At 39.4% G+C, this 20,774-nt stretch overlaps 2 protein-coding genes across 4 annotated transcripts; both read left to right on the top strand.

Annotated features, from left to right (window-relative positions):
- Positions 1-225: 225 nt before the first annotated feature.
- On the top strand, positions 226-8,393 carry LOC100692869 (inhibitor of nuclear factor kappa-B kinase subunit alpha). Its single transcript, XM_003441111.3, has 22 exons — positions 226-531; positions 1,001-1,161; positions 1,252-1,346; positions 1,456-1,573; positions 1,658-1,727; positions 1,802-1,890; positions 1,991-2,080; positions 2,183-2,307; positions 3,720-3,827; positions 3,914-4,049; positions 4,185-4,385; positions 4,789-4,891; positions 5,351-5,474; positions 6,067-6,218; positions 6,317-6,378; positions 6,470-6,579; positions 6,736-6,785; positions 7,029-7,137; positions 7,256-7,403; positions 7,528-7,577; positions 7,805-7,904; positions 8,046-8,393. Exons 2-22 carry the CDS (start codon positions 1,057-1,059, stop codon positions 8,103-8,105), a joined length of 2,205 nt encoding a protein of 734 aa, XP_003441159.1. The 5' UTR covers positions 226-531; positions 1,001-1,056; the 3' UTR covers positions 8,106-8,393.
- Positions 8,394-10,772: 2,379 nt separating this feature from the next.
- On the top strand, positions 10,773-20,519 carry erlin1 (ER lipid raft associated 1). Of its 3 annotated transcripts, none has more exons than XM_003441110.5 (12): positions 10,773-10,887; positions 11,798-11,926; positions 12,130-12,211; positions 15,070-15,116; positions 15,206-15,267; positions 15,377-15,502; positions 15,592-15,665; positions 16,568-16,626; positions 16,787-16,878; positions 17,020-17,109; positions 17,216-17,295; positions 18,437-20,519. In XM_003441110.5, the coding sequence occupies exons 2-12, from the start codon at positions 11,814-11,816 to the stop codon at positions 18,626-18,628; spliced, it is 1,017 nt and encodes a 338-aa protein (XP_003441158.2). In that variant the 5' UTR covers positions 10,773-10,887; positions 11,798-11,813; the 3' UTR covers positions 18,629-20,519. The 3 variants fall into 3 exon arrangements, with proteins under 3 accessions (XP_003441158.2, XP_005474168.1, XP_005474169.1); XM_005474111.4 differs by having other exon boundaries at positions 10,817-11,128; XM_005474112.4 differs by having other exon boundaries at positions 10,817-11,132.
- The last annotated feature ends 255 nt before the right edge of the window (positions 20,520-20,774 follow it).

The following is a 20,774-nucleotide window of genomic DNA, read 5'->3' as shown; positions in this document are numbered from 1 at the left end:
CTATTTTTTAAAAGAAAACCATTTATTCTTGGTAAAGAATTAGTACAGCTTTTGTTGTGAAGCAAACAACCCAGATCCTCATATATATATATATTTTCATATATAATTTTGTGAAATTAAAAGAAAAACATGACCCATTATTCACTGAGTTGCTTGGAAATCCCCCATCAAGTGGACAGATCTAAAACCCCATGTGTTCTGGGCCTGCCTGCTACGCATGCGCAGAAACTACGACTGCCTGTCAGAGAGAGTGTACTTTCACTTTACATCGAAGTCGAGCTGTTTTTCAGACGCTGTTGCCTGCCAGCCAAAGCTACAGAAAAAAAAAACTACCACGCAAACTTCATCTTTGAAGCCCTGTTTGATGGTCCAGTAGGGTAAAAGTGAATTTTCGCGGGTTGAGTCGGTGTATTTTAAACACTACATAGGAAAACAACCCGTAAACAACACTTAAAGCTAACTGAAGCAACAATGCTCTGACACACACAAAGTAAGCTAACTCTCCTCTCCCGACTCTGAGCTTCTGCACAGGTAAGTTGATTAAATTTGTGAAGCAGGTTATGCTTTTAATTTAAAGATTGTGCAAGTAGTCAAGTTATCTCTGAGTTACCAGACTTGCACTAAATCCTTATAACCGTCCCACAACAACAAATGACCAAAACAGCTAGTTAGCTACAGTATTATGAAGGCTTAGTTACTGTAATTGCAGCAGGAATAAAACATTAAAAAAATAATAAACCAACAACTAGATAAGAAGCGATTAAATTGAAGTAGAAGAACATTATATAAATTGCTATATGATAGCCATGTGAAATGGATTTACTCACCTCTCTGTTATTCACATAAGTATGAATAGAATAAGAATGAACTATTGCATAAACGCATACTGTACAGAGCACATACTGCTAACATTACCTGTCATGATTAACAGATAAGATGTAAATAATAACTTAAAAACGATTTATTTATTTATTTATTTATTTTTTGTGGCTTCATATAGCTGAAGGCCTTTACAAACTACCTCTGGTGCCTGGTGATTGCAGCAGACCTGACACTATGGAGCGGGCTGCACTCAAACAGAGCCAGCTTTGTGGCTCTTGGGAGATGAAGGAAAGACTTGGGATGGGAGGCTTTGGGCACGTCTATCTGTATCAGCACCTTGTAAGTTCTGTCATCCATCTGTACATTTTTGAAAACATGAACCAGGTATGCCTGTGATTTGTTTTTACTCCCCATCTGTGTTCGCAACAGGAGTCAGGAGAGAAGATTGCTGTGAAACTTTGCAGACTGGAGCTGAACTCTAAGAACAAAGACCGCTGGACCAGAGAGATTCAGATCATGAAGAAGTGAGCAGTAATTGTCTGTTTGAACTGACAGGGTGTTATTTGAACCTATTTCACTGTACATTGTGTTGTTTTCTACTGTGACAGCAAGTGTGCGCCTCTTTGTGTGCAGGCTGAATCATGTGAACGTTGTTCAGGCCAGAGATGTTCCAGCAGAGTTGAACTCCATTGCGATAAATGATCTACCACTGCTAGCCATGGAGTATTGCTCAAAAGGAGACCTACGCAAGGTAGCACATGGATATTTAATAAAAACCCTAAACACTTTTTAATCTTTTAAAGTATCCAAGTAACCAATATAATTCTTTATTCAGGTGCTGAATAAACCAGAAAATTGTTGTGGCCTAAAGGAGAGTGAAGTCCTTGCACTGCTCAGTGATATTGGTAATATTTTTAATCAGTTTTACATTAATTAAAAAAGTCATACATATTGATGCATAATCTGTACAATTTTACAGGTTCTGGTATTCAATATCTCCATGAAAATAAGGTCATTCACAGAGACCTAAAGCCAGAGAACATAGTTTTGCAAGAGATTGACGGGAAGGTAAACTAGCTTTTCCTTTGTACAGGCACACAAAAGTTTTGAATACACATAATATGAATTTCTGTTCCTTGCTTTCATTATGGAAATATGTTTCCTCCAGCACGTGCATAAAATCATTGATCTTGGTTATGCAAAAGACTTAGATCAGGGCAGTCTCTGTACATCCTTTGTTGGAACTCTCCAATATCTGGTAAGTGTTGTTTCACAAATGTATTCGTTTGCTGTCAATGTGTTTTTAATATATGTTAAAAATCAGACCCTTTTATTATTAACTTGTCTGTCTGTATGCCAGGCCCCGGAGCTATTTGAGAATAAGCCATACACTGTAACGGTGGACTACTGGAGCTTTGGAACAGTAATCTTTGAATGCACTTGTGGCTTTCGCCCCTTTCTTCACCACATGCAGCCTGTACAATGGTGAGTCAACATAGCAACAATGCATGAATACTCAGGAATCTGGGCGTTAGTGAATTTCCAAATTAGGAAGGTCATTAAAGCCTCTATAATGTGAGAGTTTATTCTTCCTCTCCTTAATTTTGTCATAAAATACTGTTACAATGGTAGATTTTCATAGTGAACATGGTCAATGTTTCAAATAAAGAGACAAATTGACGTATAAGGTAACATCTGAGTCAAAACCTCAAGGTACTCTTGCCTCTGTATGACGTCAGAAAGAGGGACTATCCGTAATATGTTCATCCTGGGCACATAACTCTGGCTGTGAACACTGAATTCCCACCCACCCAATGTTCACATATTTTTTTTTGCAATCAGAAGAAAATTGGCATAAAGGGAGACAAGTTAAAACAATTTGTTTTGAATAGCGGATGAACTGAAGGGCTGCACCAGTGTAAGAGATACGCAATATGGACATATATATATATATATATGTATATGTATGGACTGGGTCATCTACACATAAAACCTACAGGAGCTGCTCCGCCATAGAAACCTGTGCCATGAAGCTCCTGGAGCACAGTTTTGTGTTGATTTTATCATTAACTGCAGGTTTACAACTCTGCAGTTAATGATTCAGCAGAGTGTTGGCAATTATCCGCCCCAGCACTTGGTGACCTCACTCTATAACTTTACATGGTTTGCCACTTTGTGGCTGAGTTGGTGCTGTTGTAAAGGCAGATTGCAAAGCTAGATACTTAATTTTCGTTACACCAGTGGCAATGAGACTGAAAGAATGTGAATTCAAAGATTAAGAGATGTGACCCAATACGATATAATGAATATTTTGAACTTTGAATCATGCAAAACTACCACAGTAGAATCTAGGAATAAAACTATGGGGCTAGAAATCAAAACATCACAGGTAAACGTTCTGATTTTGACACCTCTGCACAGCTGTTGTGTGCTACGTAAATACAAATAAAGCCTCTTAGTAATGTGTTGTGCCATCACTTGCTGACACAGCAGCTAAAATGTGCAATGTTTACTCAAGTCTGTGTGACTCTACTGGAGGAGTGGTGCACCATTCATTCAGAAGATATTCACTCATTTTGTGTTTTAGTTATGGTGGTATATAGTTCTGTCTACCATGTATCACTAAAATTTCCCTTAAAATTGGGTCAAAAATGCCAGAACATATGATTCATATAATTTGTATCATCCTCAAGGATGAATTATCTGCATTGATTGTGTTTCTACTGGAGCTTTATGACACAAATTTCGGGGCTCCCTAACTGGATTTTTGCACTGTTATTTATGCTCTTCATAGATACATATAACACATGTGTAATGTGAAGACCTGTTAATAAAAGTAGAAGTAATATAAAGAGAGAGCATGGGCTTTGTTTTTAAAGTGTTTCCTGCTTTGGTAGGACAAGCAAAGTCAAGAACAAAGGTCCCAACGACATTATGGCAGTAGAAGACATGAATGGAGAAGTCAGATTTTCTACACGTCTTCCATATCCCAACAATCTCAGCAGGTAGACTTAAAAAGACACTTTTTGTACCCACCAGTTCAGCTTCTTTCACTATAAGTAGCGTCTGACCTCTCTGAGTGTGTTTCAAGGCCGCTGCTGGAACCAGTCGAGTCTCTTCTCCAAATGTTGTTATTGTGGGACCCTGCGATGCGTGGTGGAGGCCTGGATCCCGGCACAAACAAGCCATACTTCTACACGGTTCTGCAGAATATTCTCAACATGAAGGTTAATAATACGAACCTTGCTAGACTCACTTAAACCAGGTTATATGGAATGCTTTTGTGGTTTTATACATGTGACTGGACTGAGAAAGGACAGCAAGCAAAAGAAGCCTGTCATTCTGCATATTTATTTCTTCAGATCATTCATGTGTTGGATATGACCTCAGCCCAGCTGCATTCAGTGGTTTTGGGTGCTGAGGATAGTTTACACTCCCTGCAGCTTAGCCTGCAGACGCAGACTCAGAGTCACATCCCCCCGCTGAGTCAGGAGCTGCTGTTGGAGACGGGAATCTCCCTTGACCCTCGAAGACCGCTCGCGCACTGTCTGCCAGATGGACTGGTATGTGACACATAAAAACAAATATGAAATGTGAAACAGGTGCAGACCTGTGACCTACTTTTTTTTCATCTTGAAACATTTTGGTTGTTTTGAAATATTGGGGTTTTTCCAGAATTAAACTGCTTTGTTGCAGTCATGTTTTAACAGTGTGGTAAATTTAACTGGAATCTACTGTTTCCAGCTGAATCCAGCAAAGGGTGAAGTAAAAATTAAGCAAGTCAGATGAGTCAGTTATTACTGACTTATAAGTCTTTTACAGACAATGATGAATGTATAGGAATGACTTGTTTCCAGTCTCTGGAATAATCCAGCAGGAGAGTGTTTGTTATTACCGATGATTATTAGTTAAACTTTGCTAAAACACATGATTATACCCAGAGCAATACTCATTCTCTGCTTTCAGCGTGGCTGGGACACCTTTATAGTCTACCTGTTCGATAAGAGCCTAACCAAGTACTCTGGACCGCTGACTGCCAGACCTTTGCCAGACAGTGTCAACTTTATAGGTGAGCTATAAAACTGTATATTGAGCTCGTAAACATTACGTACTCAGCAGATCTCTGGAGATTGCCCTTTAGCCTTGGAAGATAGTGACTAAGAAAATTGTGAATTGTGATATGAAGCCATTTATTTAACTTTTAAAAATAAATAGTTTATCTTGATTATTTTTTTAAAACAAATGTCTCAGGTCCATGAATATCCCTCAGCTGTCTGAACATTAAGAGATTTAAACATCTAGTTAAATTAGTATATCTTTATGAGGTTCTTAACTGATGGAGCTGATGCATAAACTTTACATAAAAGTTAATTACAGGAAGTGAACAAACCTAGGTGGCAGTGTGCAGAATTATAATGAGATTTGGGTCTTTGTGAATGCTTTTTAGAAGCATGAAGGAAAATTCTTTCAATGTGGTGTCTAAATTAATGTGGTATTAACTAACTTTGTGTACTCTCTATGGTCTCAGTGAGGGAGACAAAGACACAGCTGCCACTGTCTGCTCTTAGAAAGGTGTGGGGTGAAGCGGTCAGCTACATCTGTGGACTGAAGGAGGACTACAATCGCCTGTTCCAAGGGCAGAGGGCTGCTATGTGAGTGCATAAAACACCATGCTTAAAAAATGCACTACTTTCAAGAAATTACCTGAACATTTGATAATCAGTAAATAAGTCAAATCAGTAAAACACTAAGTGGGTTACATCAGTTTGTCCAGTTGGGAAGCACACTGGACAAACTGTGAATCTGTTTCACCCTCTTTGGTGCAAATAAAAGTGACAACAGGAGCACTAAAAAGAGAAAAAGATCATCCCAAAAAGGGCCGGTTTAGCAGGTGGTGGCCAAAGACCATTGCTTTCTCCTTATCCCTCCTGACTGAGTTTTCTCTAGCTTTGCATTTTGCAAGTGTACTTGTCATTGATGTTAGCGTCAGGAAACCAAGAGATACCACAAGATATTGAGAACAATGAGTGCTGGAGAGGGCCTTAGAAGAACCTGATCTCATCTCAAGAGAACAGGGCACCACTTTTATTTGCACCAAAGCAGGTGAAATGGATTTGCAATGCTTTGTTTTATTCCTGAAGTTTAACTGACTTTGCTGTGATGAAGGAGTGCTCCCTTAATTATCTTTTTGAGCAGTGTGCATTCAGGTACTCAAATATTTTTAACATGTATGTGTCTACATAGGCTGAGTTTGCTACGCTTCAACACCAACTTAACGCGCTACAAGAACATGCTGTTCTCCCAGTCGCAGCAGCTCCAAGCCAAACTGTCTTTCTTTAAGACGAGCATCCAGCATGACCTTGAGCAGTACACCAAGCAGAGCAAGGCTGGAATCTGTGAGTGGATGCTACTGTCCTGTTACAACACTGTTAACTCATTACTGAAGTCTTAACTTGACTATATCTTGTTGTTGTGCTGTTGTTGTTATCTAAAGCTTCGGAAAAAATGCTGAAGAAATGGCATGAAAATGAAGAGAAAGCTGATGAATTTACAAAGGTGAGGCAGTTTTAAATTCAGTAATTCTTCACAAACTTTCTTTAAAGTTTAAAGACAGCTAAGAGTGTTTTGTTTTGTTTTTTTTCTGCAGGTTGCAGATGTGGGGTATCTGGATGAAGAGATAGTGGCTCTACATTCAGAGATTGTGGAGCTCCAAAGGAGTCCTTTTGCTAGGAGACAAGGGGATGTGATGGAGCAGCTGTGAGTATTTTTGTGGTACAAACTTATACTATAGCCCTCTCTTGTAACACCATAGTAAAGGTCCAGTGTAAGAACTGGATTATATTTTATATTTTATATTTATATCCTTTAAAAATAACTGCCGTATGCATGTGTTTATTCTGTCTACTTGTTTAGTGAGGAAAAGGCTATTGAACTCTACAAGCAACTTAAGGCTAAATGCAAAAGTAAGTACAAGTCATTACAAAAATAAAATAGCAGAAATAGGCACATGCTTTTTGCCAATTAGAGTGCAGGTAATTCTGATAAAGCTTCTAATAAACAAGTTACAAATTGTGCAAAAGGTCTTGTTGATCAATTGTATCATTTTGGTCTCAAATTTTTTTAGATTAAAAAAACAGAAGGTATGGTAGTTGTGCAGTATATCAGAATATTTTACGTACATGATTGTGTAAGTGTGTCTTCTGCAGGCTCTGACCCTCCACATGGCTACAGTGACAGCTCAGACATGGTAAAGACCATCCTTCAGACAGTTCAGAACCAGGACAGAGTGCTGAAAGACATGTACACCCACCTGAGGCAAGTTTAATTTTAACAAACACACACAAACATGTCAAGTTCAGCCCACCTGAAGCACAATTTTACAGTTCCCCGTGAGCCACGTGTGATTTTTTTCCATCTTTCTCTTTCTCTGTAGCACAATTCTGGTGTGTAAGCAGCGCATCATGGATTTGTTCCCTAAACTGGAGAAGGCGTTAAAAAACATAACAACTGCAGAAACAGTAGTGATGCAGATGCAAGTGTCGAGACAGAGAGAGTTCTGGTACCTTCTCAAGATTGCCTGTGTAAGCATTTAATAGTTGGCACAGCAGAAAATATTCTTGGGGATGAGCAGTGTTTAGGGAACATAAAGGTTTAAATATAGTCAAATGAGACTGTAGCTAATACAGAGTGTGATTGTGTTTTCAGGCCCAGAGCAGTTCTCCATCTCCGTCACTTACACAGCCTTCCACTGACAGGTAAGATCAGTTTAATATCTGAAAAATACTACTCAAGTTAACAGCTACAATAATCTGTCACACTGTTTTGAGCTTATCTCCCAAATGTAAGGATTTTATCTGTAGTTTAGAAGTTGAATTTTTGCACAAAACTGCCACTAGAGGTCACTCTCTGGTCTTTAAAAATCTCAGTTTGTAGGAAAAAAACCAGACTCCCAACCCTCCTTATAGTCTGTTTTTTCTTTCAGTGAAACAGTTCATCAGTTACTTGATGAAAATCAACGTTATCTGAGTCAGCTAACGTCTTTGCTGCAAGACGCCACCCAAGAGATGGAGCACAGTATTATGGTATGGCAAAGATGTGTTTTTATGTTCAGCTCATGTATATCAGCAGATTACCAAGTTGTTTTTTATTAGAGCACCAATTAACAGCTAAATATTGGAGATTGGCATAAAAGTACTGAGTGAATATGTTGCTTCTCTCTGCAGGATCAGGATTGGAGCTGGACTCAGTATGGAGCAATGAAAGTGAAGCCTCAGAAGCTCTAGAAACTCGCCAGATATCACACACTTTAAAAAGTGCTCTATCAGAGTCACACCCTGTGAAAGTTTTCTTATTCCGCACACTGTCCTTTACATTTATGTAGTGCTGTTGACTAGAATGTATGAAACAGCATGATGTGGTAAGCTACAGACATTTTAATTTGAAGTATATTTTTGAATGTTAAAAAAGATTTCCAGCTGTAGATACAAGATATTTATTTTACTGGCAATACTGACTAAAGGTAAAAACTGCTGCTGTGCATGATTGAATGTGAATAAATTTCTAGAAACGTATAGTACGTGTACAAGGTTTTGAATTTGTTCAAACAGTTTCTTTCTTACAGTATGTTTAGTTTCTATCTGCACGGGTGAAACTTTTTTACATTCACGCAGTGGAGCACACGAAATGCAGGTTTAAAATTCTCCTGGGATTTGCTGAAATCCAAACTGCAAGAATGCAGAAAAGACTAATGTAATATATAATGCAAGACCAGACAATAGTCTACTATACTTTATTTGTACTGACAGTAAAGGGAAACAGGAACAAGGCCTGAGATATGCCAAATTGCACAATAATTGGACCTTCCAATAATTTGGAAAAAACAGTAAATATCAGATGATCGCCCGTGAGTTAGCGCTTTGGCAATAGTGGGAAGGAAAAACTCCCTTTTACTCCCTCATTAGCTTCTGTTCTATGGGAAGCAGGGAAAGCTGTGATGAGAGGTAAAATAATTTATTTCTCATCACATAAAAAGAAAGAAGAAAACAAAAATATTCAGGAATTAGAAAAAACCATCAAATCCCTAGAAGAAGCCTACGTGTCCCACCAAGATCAGGAAACATTGAACAAAATACGCAAAACAAAACTAGAATTAAATGAGATAATTGATAAAAAAATAATGCACCTCTCTGGGGACATCTCAGGCCCTCCAAGGTATGGAGGCCTATCTCCCCCCACCACTTCTCCTGCCAGTGGCAGACGCCCTCAGACATCGGTGCGTTGGTGGTTCTTTGTGTCTGGGATGGGCGTCCAGGTACCCACCGGCTCACTTCTTGGTGGCTGCTTGTCGGGGCCTGGAGCCTGGGGCTCGCTCGGGCCACTTCGGGGGTGGGGTGCCCTCGGCCTCTCGGCCTGGGGCTCGGTCACTCTGACACAGCTGGCTGCCGGCGGAGCTCACGGGCACGTCACTGCAACCCCCCCTGGCTTCTGCTCCGCGGCTACTGAGTGACCCCTCATCTGGGACTCTCCTCAGCTCTTTCTGGGATGGTGGCGCGGCTGCCCCTCTGTTGGTCTTCCTTGGTCTCTTGTGTTTTGAGGGCCTCTGGATGTCTGGAGTCTTGATCTCCTCCATACCTGCTTCATGCCCTTGTGGATGGGGCTGTGGCCCCCCACACCCTCTAGCAGATCATCACATGAAGGAACCTTTTAAATACAAGCGCGCTCATGCTCACAGGTGTACACACGGGTACTCACACACACTAACTACACCCTTTTTGGCTCCTACCTCAAAGCACACTGTGTGCTGTCGATCTTACGTGCTGCACAATAATGTTTAATATTTAGTTTTTACTGTTACATTCCCATAGATCATCGTGATGTTGTTTATTATGTTGCTCTTTTTTTCTGCTTGTTTTCTCTTTTTTCTTTCTCAACAGGTGATCCAGGTGATTGATATATGTATTTTTTGTCTGCTTATTTTGTTGTTTTTTGTTTTTTGCCCTTTATCCCCATCCCTTTTCCCCGCTGTTTTTCTTTCCCTTTCTTTCTCCCCTTTCTTTTCCCCAGTCAAGTCTGTCCCATATTTAACAAGTGAAAATAAAATAAAATAAACAATAAAAGGTGAATCAAATAGACCATTATAGCAAGGCTGGGATGGTCCATTTGGTAAAGTAAATCCGTTGGGCATCTTTCTTCACCTTTAGACAATAATTCTGATGGCAAAAGAACCAAATGGGACAGGCAAAAAAAAAAAAAACAAGGAAAAACTCCCTTTTAACATGAAAAAGCTTGGCTGTGTGTTGCAACCGGTTTAGGGTGAGGGGACAGAAGAAACACTCTGTGCATCATGAGAGCCCCCAGCAGCCTAGGTCTGTTGCAGTGTAATTAAGGGAGGATTCAGGGCCACCTGATCCAGACCAAACTATATGCTTTATCAAAAAGGAAAGTTTTAAGCCTAATTGTAAAAGTAGTCAGGGTATTTGTCTCCTAAATCTAAACTTGGTGCTGGTTCCACAGAAGAAGGGCCTGACAGCTGAAGACTCTGTTACCAATTCTACTTTTAAAGACTCTGGTAACCACAAGCAAGCCCGCTGTCTAAGCACAAAGCACAACGTTAACATTATGGAAGCAGTGTGGGATTATCTTGACAGAGAGCAAATGCAGAACAAAAGCCAGCCAATATCCAAAGAAGATATTTGAATATGTTTTTATAGTATTCATACAAAATAAATGAAGTGAAAAGAACTTCCTTGGTCCACTGGTTTTTCTGGACATCTGTCAAAGACTGGCCATTGTTTTATAATATTGGTTTTGTAAAACATTGATATTCTTCCGAAGCCATTTGGGTCTTATATATCTGTATAAATATAAAGGTTTTATCAAGATTTTAAATAAAATAAATCGTTTGACAAATTCCACCCATTTACAATGTCACTTCTTTTATTTCCAACTGTCCTGAAGGCAGCATAATGCAGCGAGTCAAAGCAAGATTGAAACCTGTGGGAGGCGGGGAAAGGGGGGTGGGACGTTGAATGCTAAGACCAGAAGGGGAGACGGTTTGCTACAGCGGTAATTTTACATATTATAATCCTGTGGTTTACAGTACCTACTGAAACATTATTTGGTCGTAGTGCAAGACGATTTAAAAGCTTTGCTTCACGCTAGTAGCCTAGCAAGCTTGCGTTAGCATTAAGCTACACTGAAACAGTGCTTCACTTCCGATCCCACCCAGTGAGAGCTAGCCAGCCAGCCAGCTAGCTAGCTAGCTAACCCAACCCAGCCAGCTAGGGTAAACGTTACCAACCGAGTGGTGGGTAAGCCTTTGTTTTCTTTTTCAGAACTTATTTGTGTTAATGTTATAGCTAAATCAAAGGACCTGTAGCTTTGAAGCACATATGTTGCTTCATAAGTTGACTGAGGAGTTACTTGCTTGTTACCCTTCTCAAGTCTTTCTATCAGCTAATTGTGCCTGTCACCGTTAGATGTTTAAACTAAATACACGTGAAGTGTACTTTAACTAAGCGAAGTCGTTAATTGTTACTAATAGTGTTGCTATATGGTATCCATTGATTGCTGTTAAGGCAACTATCATAGGTATAAAGGTTTCCATGTTTGACCCTGGTGCACCTGTGTTAATAGCTGACCGTCTCACTGGTGAATATAAAAGGCGTATATATGAGAGTGTGTGTAACCAATGTGTAATGATTTACTTAAACTCTTACTTTCATTGCAATGGGGTGAAAAACAGGGTGCACGGAGCAGAAAAGCTAAGCCATATGGTGTGTTGACCATAAAATTACTGGATGTAAAGAGGCAAGTTTTATGGCACAGCTCATGCGTTACTGTTGGTTTACCCTAACAGTCTTGACTGCATGTATTGCTGTTTATAGTTACAGTTTCCATCTGATCACAGACGTGACGGTGCCCTGAGGGCTTAGTGTTGTATAAATATTTCAGCATTTTCCTTTTCTCTCTGCAGGTGAGTGCTAGTAAGGATGACGATGCCGCATGTAGGGGCAGTATTTGCAGCAATAGCAGGAGTGATGGCCATCATGTTGCACTCCTCTATTCACAAGATAGAAGAAGGACACCTCGCTGTGTACTACAGGTATGTCAGGCCTGATTCATCACACCTGTTTCTGATGAAAATGACAACTGTACTAAGAATGTGGGAGTGCTATTTGTAAGCGACCTGTTTCTAATAATGGTTATAAAGTTATATGTCTTCTTCTTTTTTCCACCCTCATTAAATATAATCAAAAGAAAATCAGATATTGGGAACTCTGGTGAAATAATTTGTATTTGTTTCAGAGGTGGGGCATTGCTGACTACTCCCAATGGTCCTGGATATCACATTATGCTGCCTTTCATTACCACCTACAGAGCAGTGCAGGTAAGCCTCTCTTTCCAGGCCTGAAACATGGCCTTTGAGCAAAGGCATTTGTAATGTAAGATTCAAACAGGAGGTGCCTGCGCTTTAAAACTAGAGTGGGATCTTCTATAAATAAGTCAGCTACAGCATGCAAACAGTTGTTATTCAACCATGGCTGCAGGGGCTCTGTTTTACACCAAGTAAATGTAGCATTTACATGCCAATACATATACAGTTGTGGGCAGAAGTTTGCATGCACTTGTGATGGGTATGAAACTCATGACAATTTTAGTTTTTTTCACTGATTTCTTTGAGGTGTTATTTTTCCGGGGTAGAATGATTGTGCACCCTACATCTTTAATGCCTTTAAGAAACAAGAATTGGGTGCACAGGTTTGAATTTATTTAGGATTTTCTCCAATCCACACTCTGTCAAAAGTAAACATAGAGGTGCAAATATATACATACAAAACCCCTCTAATATTTGTTTAAATGTCTTTTTACAAGTTGCACTTCAATCAGCGGCTTTAGATAGTCATCAGTAAGCTTCTGGCATAATTCTGTCTGGGTATTTGGCCACTGTTATTGGCAGAATTGGTAGAGTTCATTTAAATTGGTTGTTTTCTTGGCACAGACCAGGGTTTTAAGCATCATAGTTCATAAATTTTCATTTGTGCTTTGGGAGGGCACTTCCAGAAACTTGACGTTAGTCTGGTTTATCCAATCCAAAATCAGTTTTGAGATATTTTTGGGATTATTGTCCTGCTGGAACACCCAACTGTGTCCAAGTTTTAACCGTCTAGCTGTCAATTTTAAGTGAAGTTGAAGATTTTGGAAATGGTCCTCATGCGCTGTTATTTCGTCCACTTTGTGCAATGTACCAGTACCTCTGGCAGCAAAACAGCCTCAGACCATGCTACAGCCAACACCATGCTTAACAGCTGTTATAGTGTTCTTAGGTTTGAAAGCCTTATGTTTACTCCTCCAAGCATAAGTCTTGTCATTGTGGAAAAATAGCTCAATCTTTCTGTCACCTGACATAAAACTTTTCTCCAGAAGGCATTTGGCTCGTCATTGTTGGCAGCTGCAAAGTTGAGCTGGTTGGTTGGTTTTGAAACACAGGTTTCTTTCTTAGTTGCATGTTCTTAGTCTAGGGTGATATAAAACTCCCTTTACTGTGAACAGAGATGTTGATGTTCCAATAGCTCATGGCAGGCTTGAGCTTTAGTGGTTCCTGGCTTGTTCCTGAACATCCTAACAAATATCCTCTCATTTTAGGGTGATAGTTTGGGTCTTGTTCCAGACCTTGGCAAAGGTCTGGACTTGGTAGCATATCCAAGTAACTTGAAGATTTACGGTTGTTTTGGAAAACTACTGTTACATTTTATGAACGTTTACAATCAGAATCGTAAAAGAGTATCAGAGTAATATAGTAGAATATGCTTTACACATTGTATGCATTCAGCTTGTATTAACTTGAAACAACCATGCACTTCTTTATGTAATCTTGTATAGCTCCTAAATTATATAATGTAGTACAAAGTAGCATTGCACTCAATTTCAAATCTTAATAATGCACTCACAGGCCACTTTAATAGGTACCTTGCTAGTACCAGATTGGACCCAATTTTGCCTTCAGATCTGCTTCTCTGAAGCAAGTGCTGGAAACATTCCTCAGAGATTTTGGTTCATTATGGCATTAGACATTTGCTGCACATTTGTTGGCTACACATCCATTATATAAATCTCTCACTCAACCACATTCCAAAGGTGCTCCTTTGGACTGATATCTGGTGTCTGTGAAGGCGACTTGAGTACAGTGAACTGATTGTTATGTTTAAGAAACCAGTTTGAGATGATTTGACCTAGGGCTGTTCAATATAACGATATATATCGGATGACGATATAAAAACGTCTATCGTTTCATTTTACGCTATCGTTTGTTTCGTGGTGTCGCAAAATAAACTGTTTACGGCAATATTTTTTTCATTATTTTGATGGTCACTGTAGTGGCTATATTAATTTCCTAAAGTTTGTTTATTGCTTGTTTATTTTCCACATAAACCTTTCACAATAAAGCTCAAGATCCTGTTGAGACTTTTCAAAATAAACTGAATCACGTGAAAGATGCAGAGTATTTATGGACGAGAAGCAAAAAAGAGCCGTCAGGTGCTAAAAATAAACCTTAAACTCAAACGTTAGAACAGGCTTTTCCCCGCAGCACGCCGTGTAATAAATACTAACAAAGAAAACGGCGGCCGTTACAACTTATGTCTAAAAATATATAGTTTCATGCATCAGTTAAAACACTCGACTCCAGGTACGCGACGCCCAGCTGGAAACACTTCACGCAAGTCGAGCTGCCCGAGATTCACAGAATTTACAGAAAATGTTACATTTTTGTGATTTATATCGGACGATAGATGTCTTAATATCGGGATATGAGATTTTGGTCATATCTCACTGCCCTAATTTGACCTTTATGACATGTTGTGTTATCCTGCTCTAAGCAGCCATCAAAAGATGGGTACACTGCGATCATACAGAGATGACATTTAAGGCTGTGGCATTTGAATGATGAAGAACTCCTGCAAATCAGAAAAGATAGGGCGTGCTTGGAGTCGTATGGCCATAAGTATGAAATAGGCAGGATGGATCCATGATTTCAATTTTTGTGATCCTGTGCAAATTGTAGTCTTAGAGTCACTTAAATCACTTTTATTCCCAGTTCTGATGCTAAGTTTGAACTTCAGCTATGTTTAATAGCAGTTGAACCTGTTGTACCCTGGATTTTAGATGCTTAGTTTTAACAAATAGGAAAACACACAGATCACTTTTACTGATAACTATGTCACAATATGTTTTCAATTTTTGTTTCAGACTACACTCCAAACAGATGAGATCAAGAATGTGCCTTGTGGAACAAGGTGTGACTGAACTTCCTTATTTAGCTGTTAAAAAATTCATTCCCACGTTAAAATGAATATATATTTACCAGAATTTTTTTTCTTCACAGTGGAGGTGTGATGATCTATTTTGACAGGATAGAAGTTGTGAACATGCTCGTCCCCTCAGCAGGTGCAGCTTGTTTTTGTGAATTTCTTTCACTGCAAAACTTCCTTATTTTGTTGACTTATTAACCCTATTGGCATCCAAGTAATTGTTGCTTTTGTTCTGCTATATTCAGTGGTGGACATTGTGAGGAACTACACCGCTGATTACGACAAAACTCTAATATTCAACAAAATTCACCATGAACTCAACCAGTTCTGCAGCGTGCACACGCTACAGGAGGTTTACATTGAGTTGTTTGGTTAGTACATTTTGGTTGCATTTTACTACAATGCTGAAATTCCTGAAATTAGATCATACATTAGAACTTTTTCTTTTTTTTGTTTGCAGACATCATAGATGAGAATCTGAAGACTGCATTACAGAAAGATCTGAATGTTATGGCACCTGGACTTACAATACAGGTACCTAAACACACACATAACCTGCATGTTTTCAGTGACATTTTAGGGATGATAAAATCAGCTAGTTGGTTTTGTGCTGTGACACATCCAGAACTGAGATTCCACCCTCCCTCATTCCCTCGCTCTGTCCCTTTTACAAAGACTTTAAGGTAGCACTCAGTACTTAGAAGTGTATATTGTACATAGTTTAACTTTTCCAGCTGAAATGGAGAATGTTTAGTGGAAAAAGGCGAGATCGCACATGGATCATGGAGGTGGTAAATAACACACAGTTTCATACCAGCTAGATTTAGGCACTTGCAGCAAATGTACAGAGAGTAGAGATTAACAATCAGTCATTTGTACTGCCTACTAGTACACTAATAGTGTTGTTTTTGTTTGTTTTTTTCCTCTTCCTCGTTGGCAGTTGATCACCAAATAGCCCAAACTTATTGCACGTTTTCTTCCGCACTAACCTGTGTTAATACAGTTAAAAATGCTCCCACTGAGGTGAGGTAAAACAGAAGTCAGATTAAACTGTTGTTTACTGCATTACCTATTAGCTTCTTGCAGGAACTATAAATTCATTTTAAGCCGCGGGGTAAACCAGGTTACTGTCTGTTAGTGTTTGTTTAATGACCCCTGCTCATGGGCCAGGACCATTAGTGCACAGCTAGGAAGAAACAGATGTTAGTGTGTCACCCAAACAAACAACCCCCTCCCCCCAAACCCACACACACAATAAATAAAAAAATAAAAATGAAAATATAAAAAAAATAAATGACATTTGCTCACCAGTTTGAGGTGAGGAATCAAAGTCTGAATAGATACTAGTAGACCAATCTATCTGTTTTCTGTGTCTTCTTATTGTTGTGAGCAATTTTCTCTCACTGTTTCCCTCTTTTTTACTGTTTCCAATAAAGGCAGTTCGTGTTACCAAACCAAAGATCCCTGAGTCTATCAGGAGGAACTTTGAACTTATGTGAGTTTGTACAATTGACGTTACCAGCATAGACTTTGTATGTGGTTTAGTTTCTGTGATTTCCTCACTTGATTCATGCAAGACCACATGGAAAGCAAAATATTTGCAAGAACCTCATTTGTGTCTATCTGTGTGTGTCTGTGTGTTTGTGTATGTGCAGGGAAGCAGAAAAGACTCGCTTGCTAATAACAGCTCAGACTCAGAAGGTGGTGGAAAAGGAAGCTGAGACTGAAAGGAAGAAAGCCATTATTGGTAAATGTGCTGTTTTACTGTAAAGCAGGCAGTTACCTTTTTATTTGCATGACCATCAGTACAATTTTAGCAGTTTGCCTCTCAAAGTTATTCATGCGTAACCACACTGCCAACCTCAGCCTTCCCTTTTCTGTCACACAGAGGCTCAGAAAGTGGCTCAGGTAGCAGAGATCCAGTTCCAGCAAAAGGTGATGGAGAAGGAGACAGAGAAGAAGATCTCTGAAATAGAGGGTGGGCCTAAAATCCTTTGGTTCCTTTCTGTGACATGAATCTGTGTGTTCCTGAGTTGTGGTGTGCTGGTTTATTTGTCTCGTTCAACAGTGTTTCTTTGTTTCAGATGCTGCCTTCCTGGCCAGAGAGAAAGCTAAGGCTGATGCTGAATTTTACACTGCTGCCAAGTTTGCTGAAGCAAACAGGGTAAAAAAAACCAAACAGTTTAAACACTTTGTTGTTAACATCAAATGCAGTCATCACAGATCGTACAGTTTTAAAACAGTAACACTCTGCTGAGAGGTGTTTTTGCAGTGGCCATAACAATAAAAAAAAATCCCCAATGTAAAAGAGGATAAGGCCTGATTTAGACTTCTTTGTAGAGCCCATGATGTAACCTATGTAGGTGGCTGACATTGTTGACGCATTTATGCTTGTGCTGGTCCAATATGTGTTAATTACCTTGTGGTTGTGTCCTCATGTTTTACATGCGGTGTCAGCTGATAGAAACAGTTGAAATGTTGGGGCTTTTTCCCTCCCTGGTCCCCGCTCTTTGTTATGGTCAGGTTTTTTGTTTTTTGTTTTTTAGGGGCAAACATATTTCTCCCTGAAGTTTTTTCTACTTCTATGTGCATACTTTAACGTCAGTTCTGATCATTACAACAGTGCATCCAGGAATTTGTTGACATTTGTGAGTTCTTATATTAATGCTATTATTATCATTCCTTATTTTGAGATGATGATCCATATTTTCTCAATGATAAATTTAAAAACTGTGGTGGAAAAAGTAGCCAGAAATGCACAGGAGGACTCTATTGCACTAAACAGACCATTTACAATAGTTGCGGGCTGCGTCAACCCAATGTGTAGCTAAACTCCCAGGGAAGTGCACGGCAGATTACGGCATAGGTTATGGCATAGATTTCCAGCAGTTGTAGTAACATAGTTTTAGTTTGTGTTTATTTGTCGGTTTATACAGCAAACACATGAATCCACACAAACCTAGTGTAGTGATATTAATAACCTCAGTTCACCTGACCTAAACAGAATCGACTTTAAATAGATGCAGACTTTCGACACACTCTACCAAACTGGCTAACTGCAGAAAGATGTCACGAACCATTAATTACCGTCCTCCTGACAAGAGTCAGGTCTTGAAGCAGCTCTACTAGATCAGAGTTAATTTAATTGCTCATCACTAAAGTTGGTCCAGCTGCAATGTTGCTTTTATTTTTAGCCATGTAGCTGTATATAGTCACATTAAGATAAAGTGTTACCATAAACAGCAATGTGATCCAGCACTAATTGAATCCTCACACTCTGCCGTCTCTCTTCTAAATCCTTGCAGGTGAAGTTGACGCCTGAATACCTGGAGCTGATGAAGTACCAGGCCATAGCGGCTAACAGTAAGATCTACTTTGGCCAGGACATCCCGAACATGTTTGTAGAGGGGAGCAACGGTCCACCTAAGTCTCCGCGCTCCCCTCCATTACCGAATGCTGAATCAGACTTCTTTAAAGTGAAGTCTGATGGGCAGTGAGTCCACAGCTCTGCCTCTGCACAGGACAGGAGAGCTTGATGAGGAATTGTCTTGTCACTGGGGCGTAGAGTGCTGAACTGAAGATGATGATGATGGGTGGAGTAGCTTTTCAGCTAGTTTGGTGAACTGCACGCTTCAGTCTTAAATCTAAATGGCAAAAAAAAGAGTGGGAGAGGGTTTAAGGTGAACGAAAAGTGAAAGTGAGACGGGAGAAGGCGCCAGATGAAAAGGAATTTTTTGTTTTGTTTTGTTTCTTTTTCAGCCTTTCACATTTTTTGAAAAGACGAGCTTTAGGAATGAGATTGATGCCATAGTTAAAAATCAAAAGCATAAACATGCTAATGCCTGGGAAGGTGATGGCAACTAGTCGCCCTAATTTACATGTGCTTGCAATCAGTGCGGTGTTTAACTTTTGCTTTTGGGGCTGCATTCATTTCTCTTTTTTCTGTTGTTATCTTTTTTTTATTATTGTTTTTTGTATGCAAGGTCAATGATTTGTGATGAGTTATTGATTTTTGAGAATTCTGTGGCTTAGCTGCACTGGAATCTGACAGGTGACACTAATTAAAAGCTGGGTGGACAATGTATGTGCGTGTGATGGGGGTTAAGTCATCTCTGTGCCAACCTCACTTGCACTGACTTACTAAGGTGGCTGTTCTTTTAAGAGTATAAGGGCCCCTTTAAGCTGCTGGTGGATGAACTTGAACATTTGATGGGTTATATACAGAAGTGAGTGTGTTATAAATGTCCAGTTGAGTGAAATTAAACAGATATTAGCTGTGGAGGGGTATCAGATTGGTAATGTAGTTTATTATTTGGTGTAGTATTCTATTATTAGTTGTTTTTGGGACCTCCTGTGACACTGACTGTGAAGCAAATGAGATGGGAAAAAATGGAAGAAAGATCTGGCGCTGCTTAAAGATTTAGTCTAATACAAATTCAGGATGATTAACAGCTGATTGTTGTAACAGCGAGCACTGCGAGAAGTAGAGATTGTCATTAAAGAAGTCAGCGCATGTTTCTTTCTTTCGATTGGTTTCCAGAGCCGTGCATGTTGAAATTTTGAGTTTGGGATGGTTCTGATGGTTATTAATAGAGCCTGCAACCAACTCTGTTGTTATGCAGCGTATTAATAAGTGGTTAAATGTAAACTCTCAGGACATGTATTAAATATTAAAAAGACAGCTGTTTAATGTTCACTCTCCAAACAACAAATAATTCAGATTTTCACCATGAAGAAAGCTGTGGTTTGAGAGGAAAATGGAAAAGCACCACCTTTTCAGCTTGGTGTCTGTCTGGAACAATGCCAATTTAAGAGGATGTAGGGTGACTGAAATAGAAATAATATTTAAAACGAAATCTACATTTCATTGTCAATGTTTACATTTTTTATGGTGATTCATAACTAAGCGGACTACAGGATCTTCTGTCATTTCTCACCGAGATAATTGAAGTACCACAGAGCTTCCTATGACGACAGAAACTCGGAGAGGATTCACGTAACCTCCAATCAGTTTTTGACAGCACGAGTTCTACTCAAAAAGAAGTTGGTCTGTTTAGAGATGAATGTCGATGTTGCTTTAGCTTAAGAAAAGATGCGGGTTGGTGCTAGTTTTAATGTGTGTGTACATTTTGATTCTGTTCTGCTCTGCGTTTTCGAAACATGGAAATACAATTGAGATAACAAGCCTTAAATAATATAATGGTTTACCCCAGACTTAAAGGTTCAGTGATTCTTACAAGCTAAAAGGCTCCTCATAGACTGAAGACGGGCCGTTCTGTGCGGCCTCGTCGTTCTCGCTTTGAAAGACTCAACAGGCAGTGAACACTACGAGTGTTTTGAAGATGCCGCGCTGTTTCTGTGACCTCCATTTGGCAGTTTAACGCTGCACCTCGCAATTGCTTTGGTGGTGGGTTCAAATAAAAGATGCAAAAGAGGGGGACGAATCACTCACAAAAATAATTTTTGTCGATTTTTTTTGTACAATATGTGAAATTTAAACATTGTCTCCTTGTTTTAAAAGGTTTATATGCAAAAATGTTTTCAAGTTTTGACAATGTTCTTATGTAAAAAATAAAACCTATTTTGATACCTCTCTTCTCTTTGCATTGTTGTGCATTCGAATGCCACAAGGAGGAGAACTTG

Source organism: Oreochromis niloticus, linkage group LG13, assembly GCF_001858045.2.
Source record: "Oreochromis niloticus isolate F11D_XX linkage group LG13, O_niloticus_UMD_NMBU, whole genome shotgun sequence".
In the NCBI taxonomy this organism is placed as follows: Eukaryota; Metazoa; Chordata; class Actinopteri; order Cichliformes; family Cichlidae; genus Oreochromis; species Oreochromis niloticus.
This window is presented reverse-complemented; position numbering and strand designations above follow the sequence as displayed.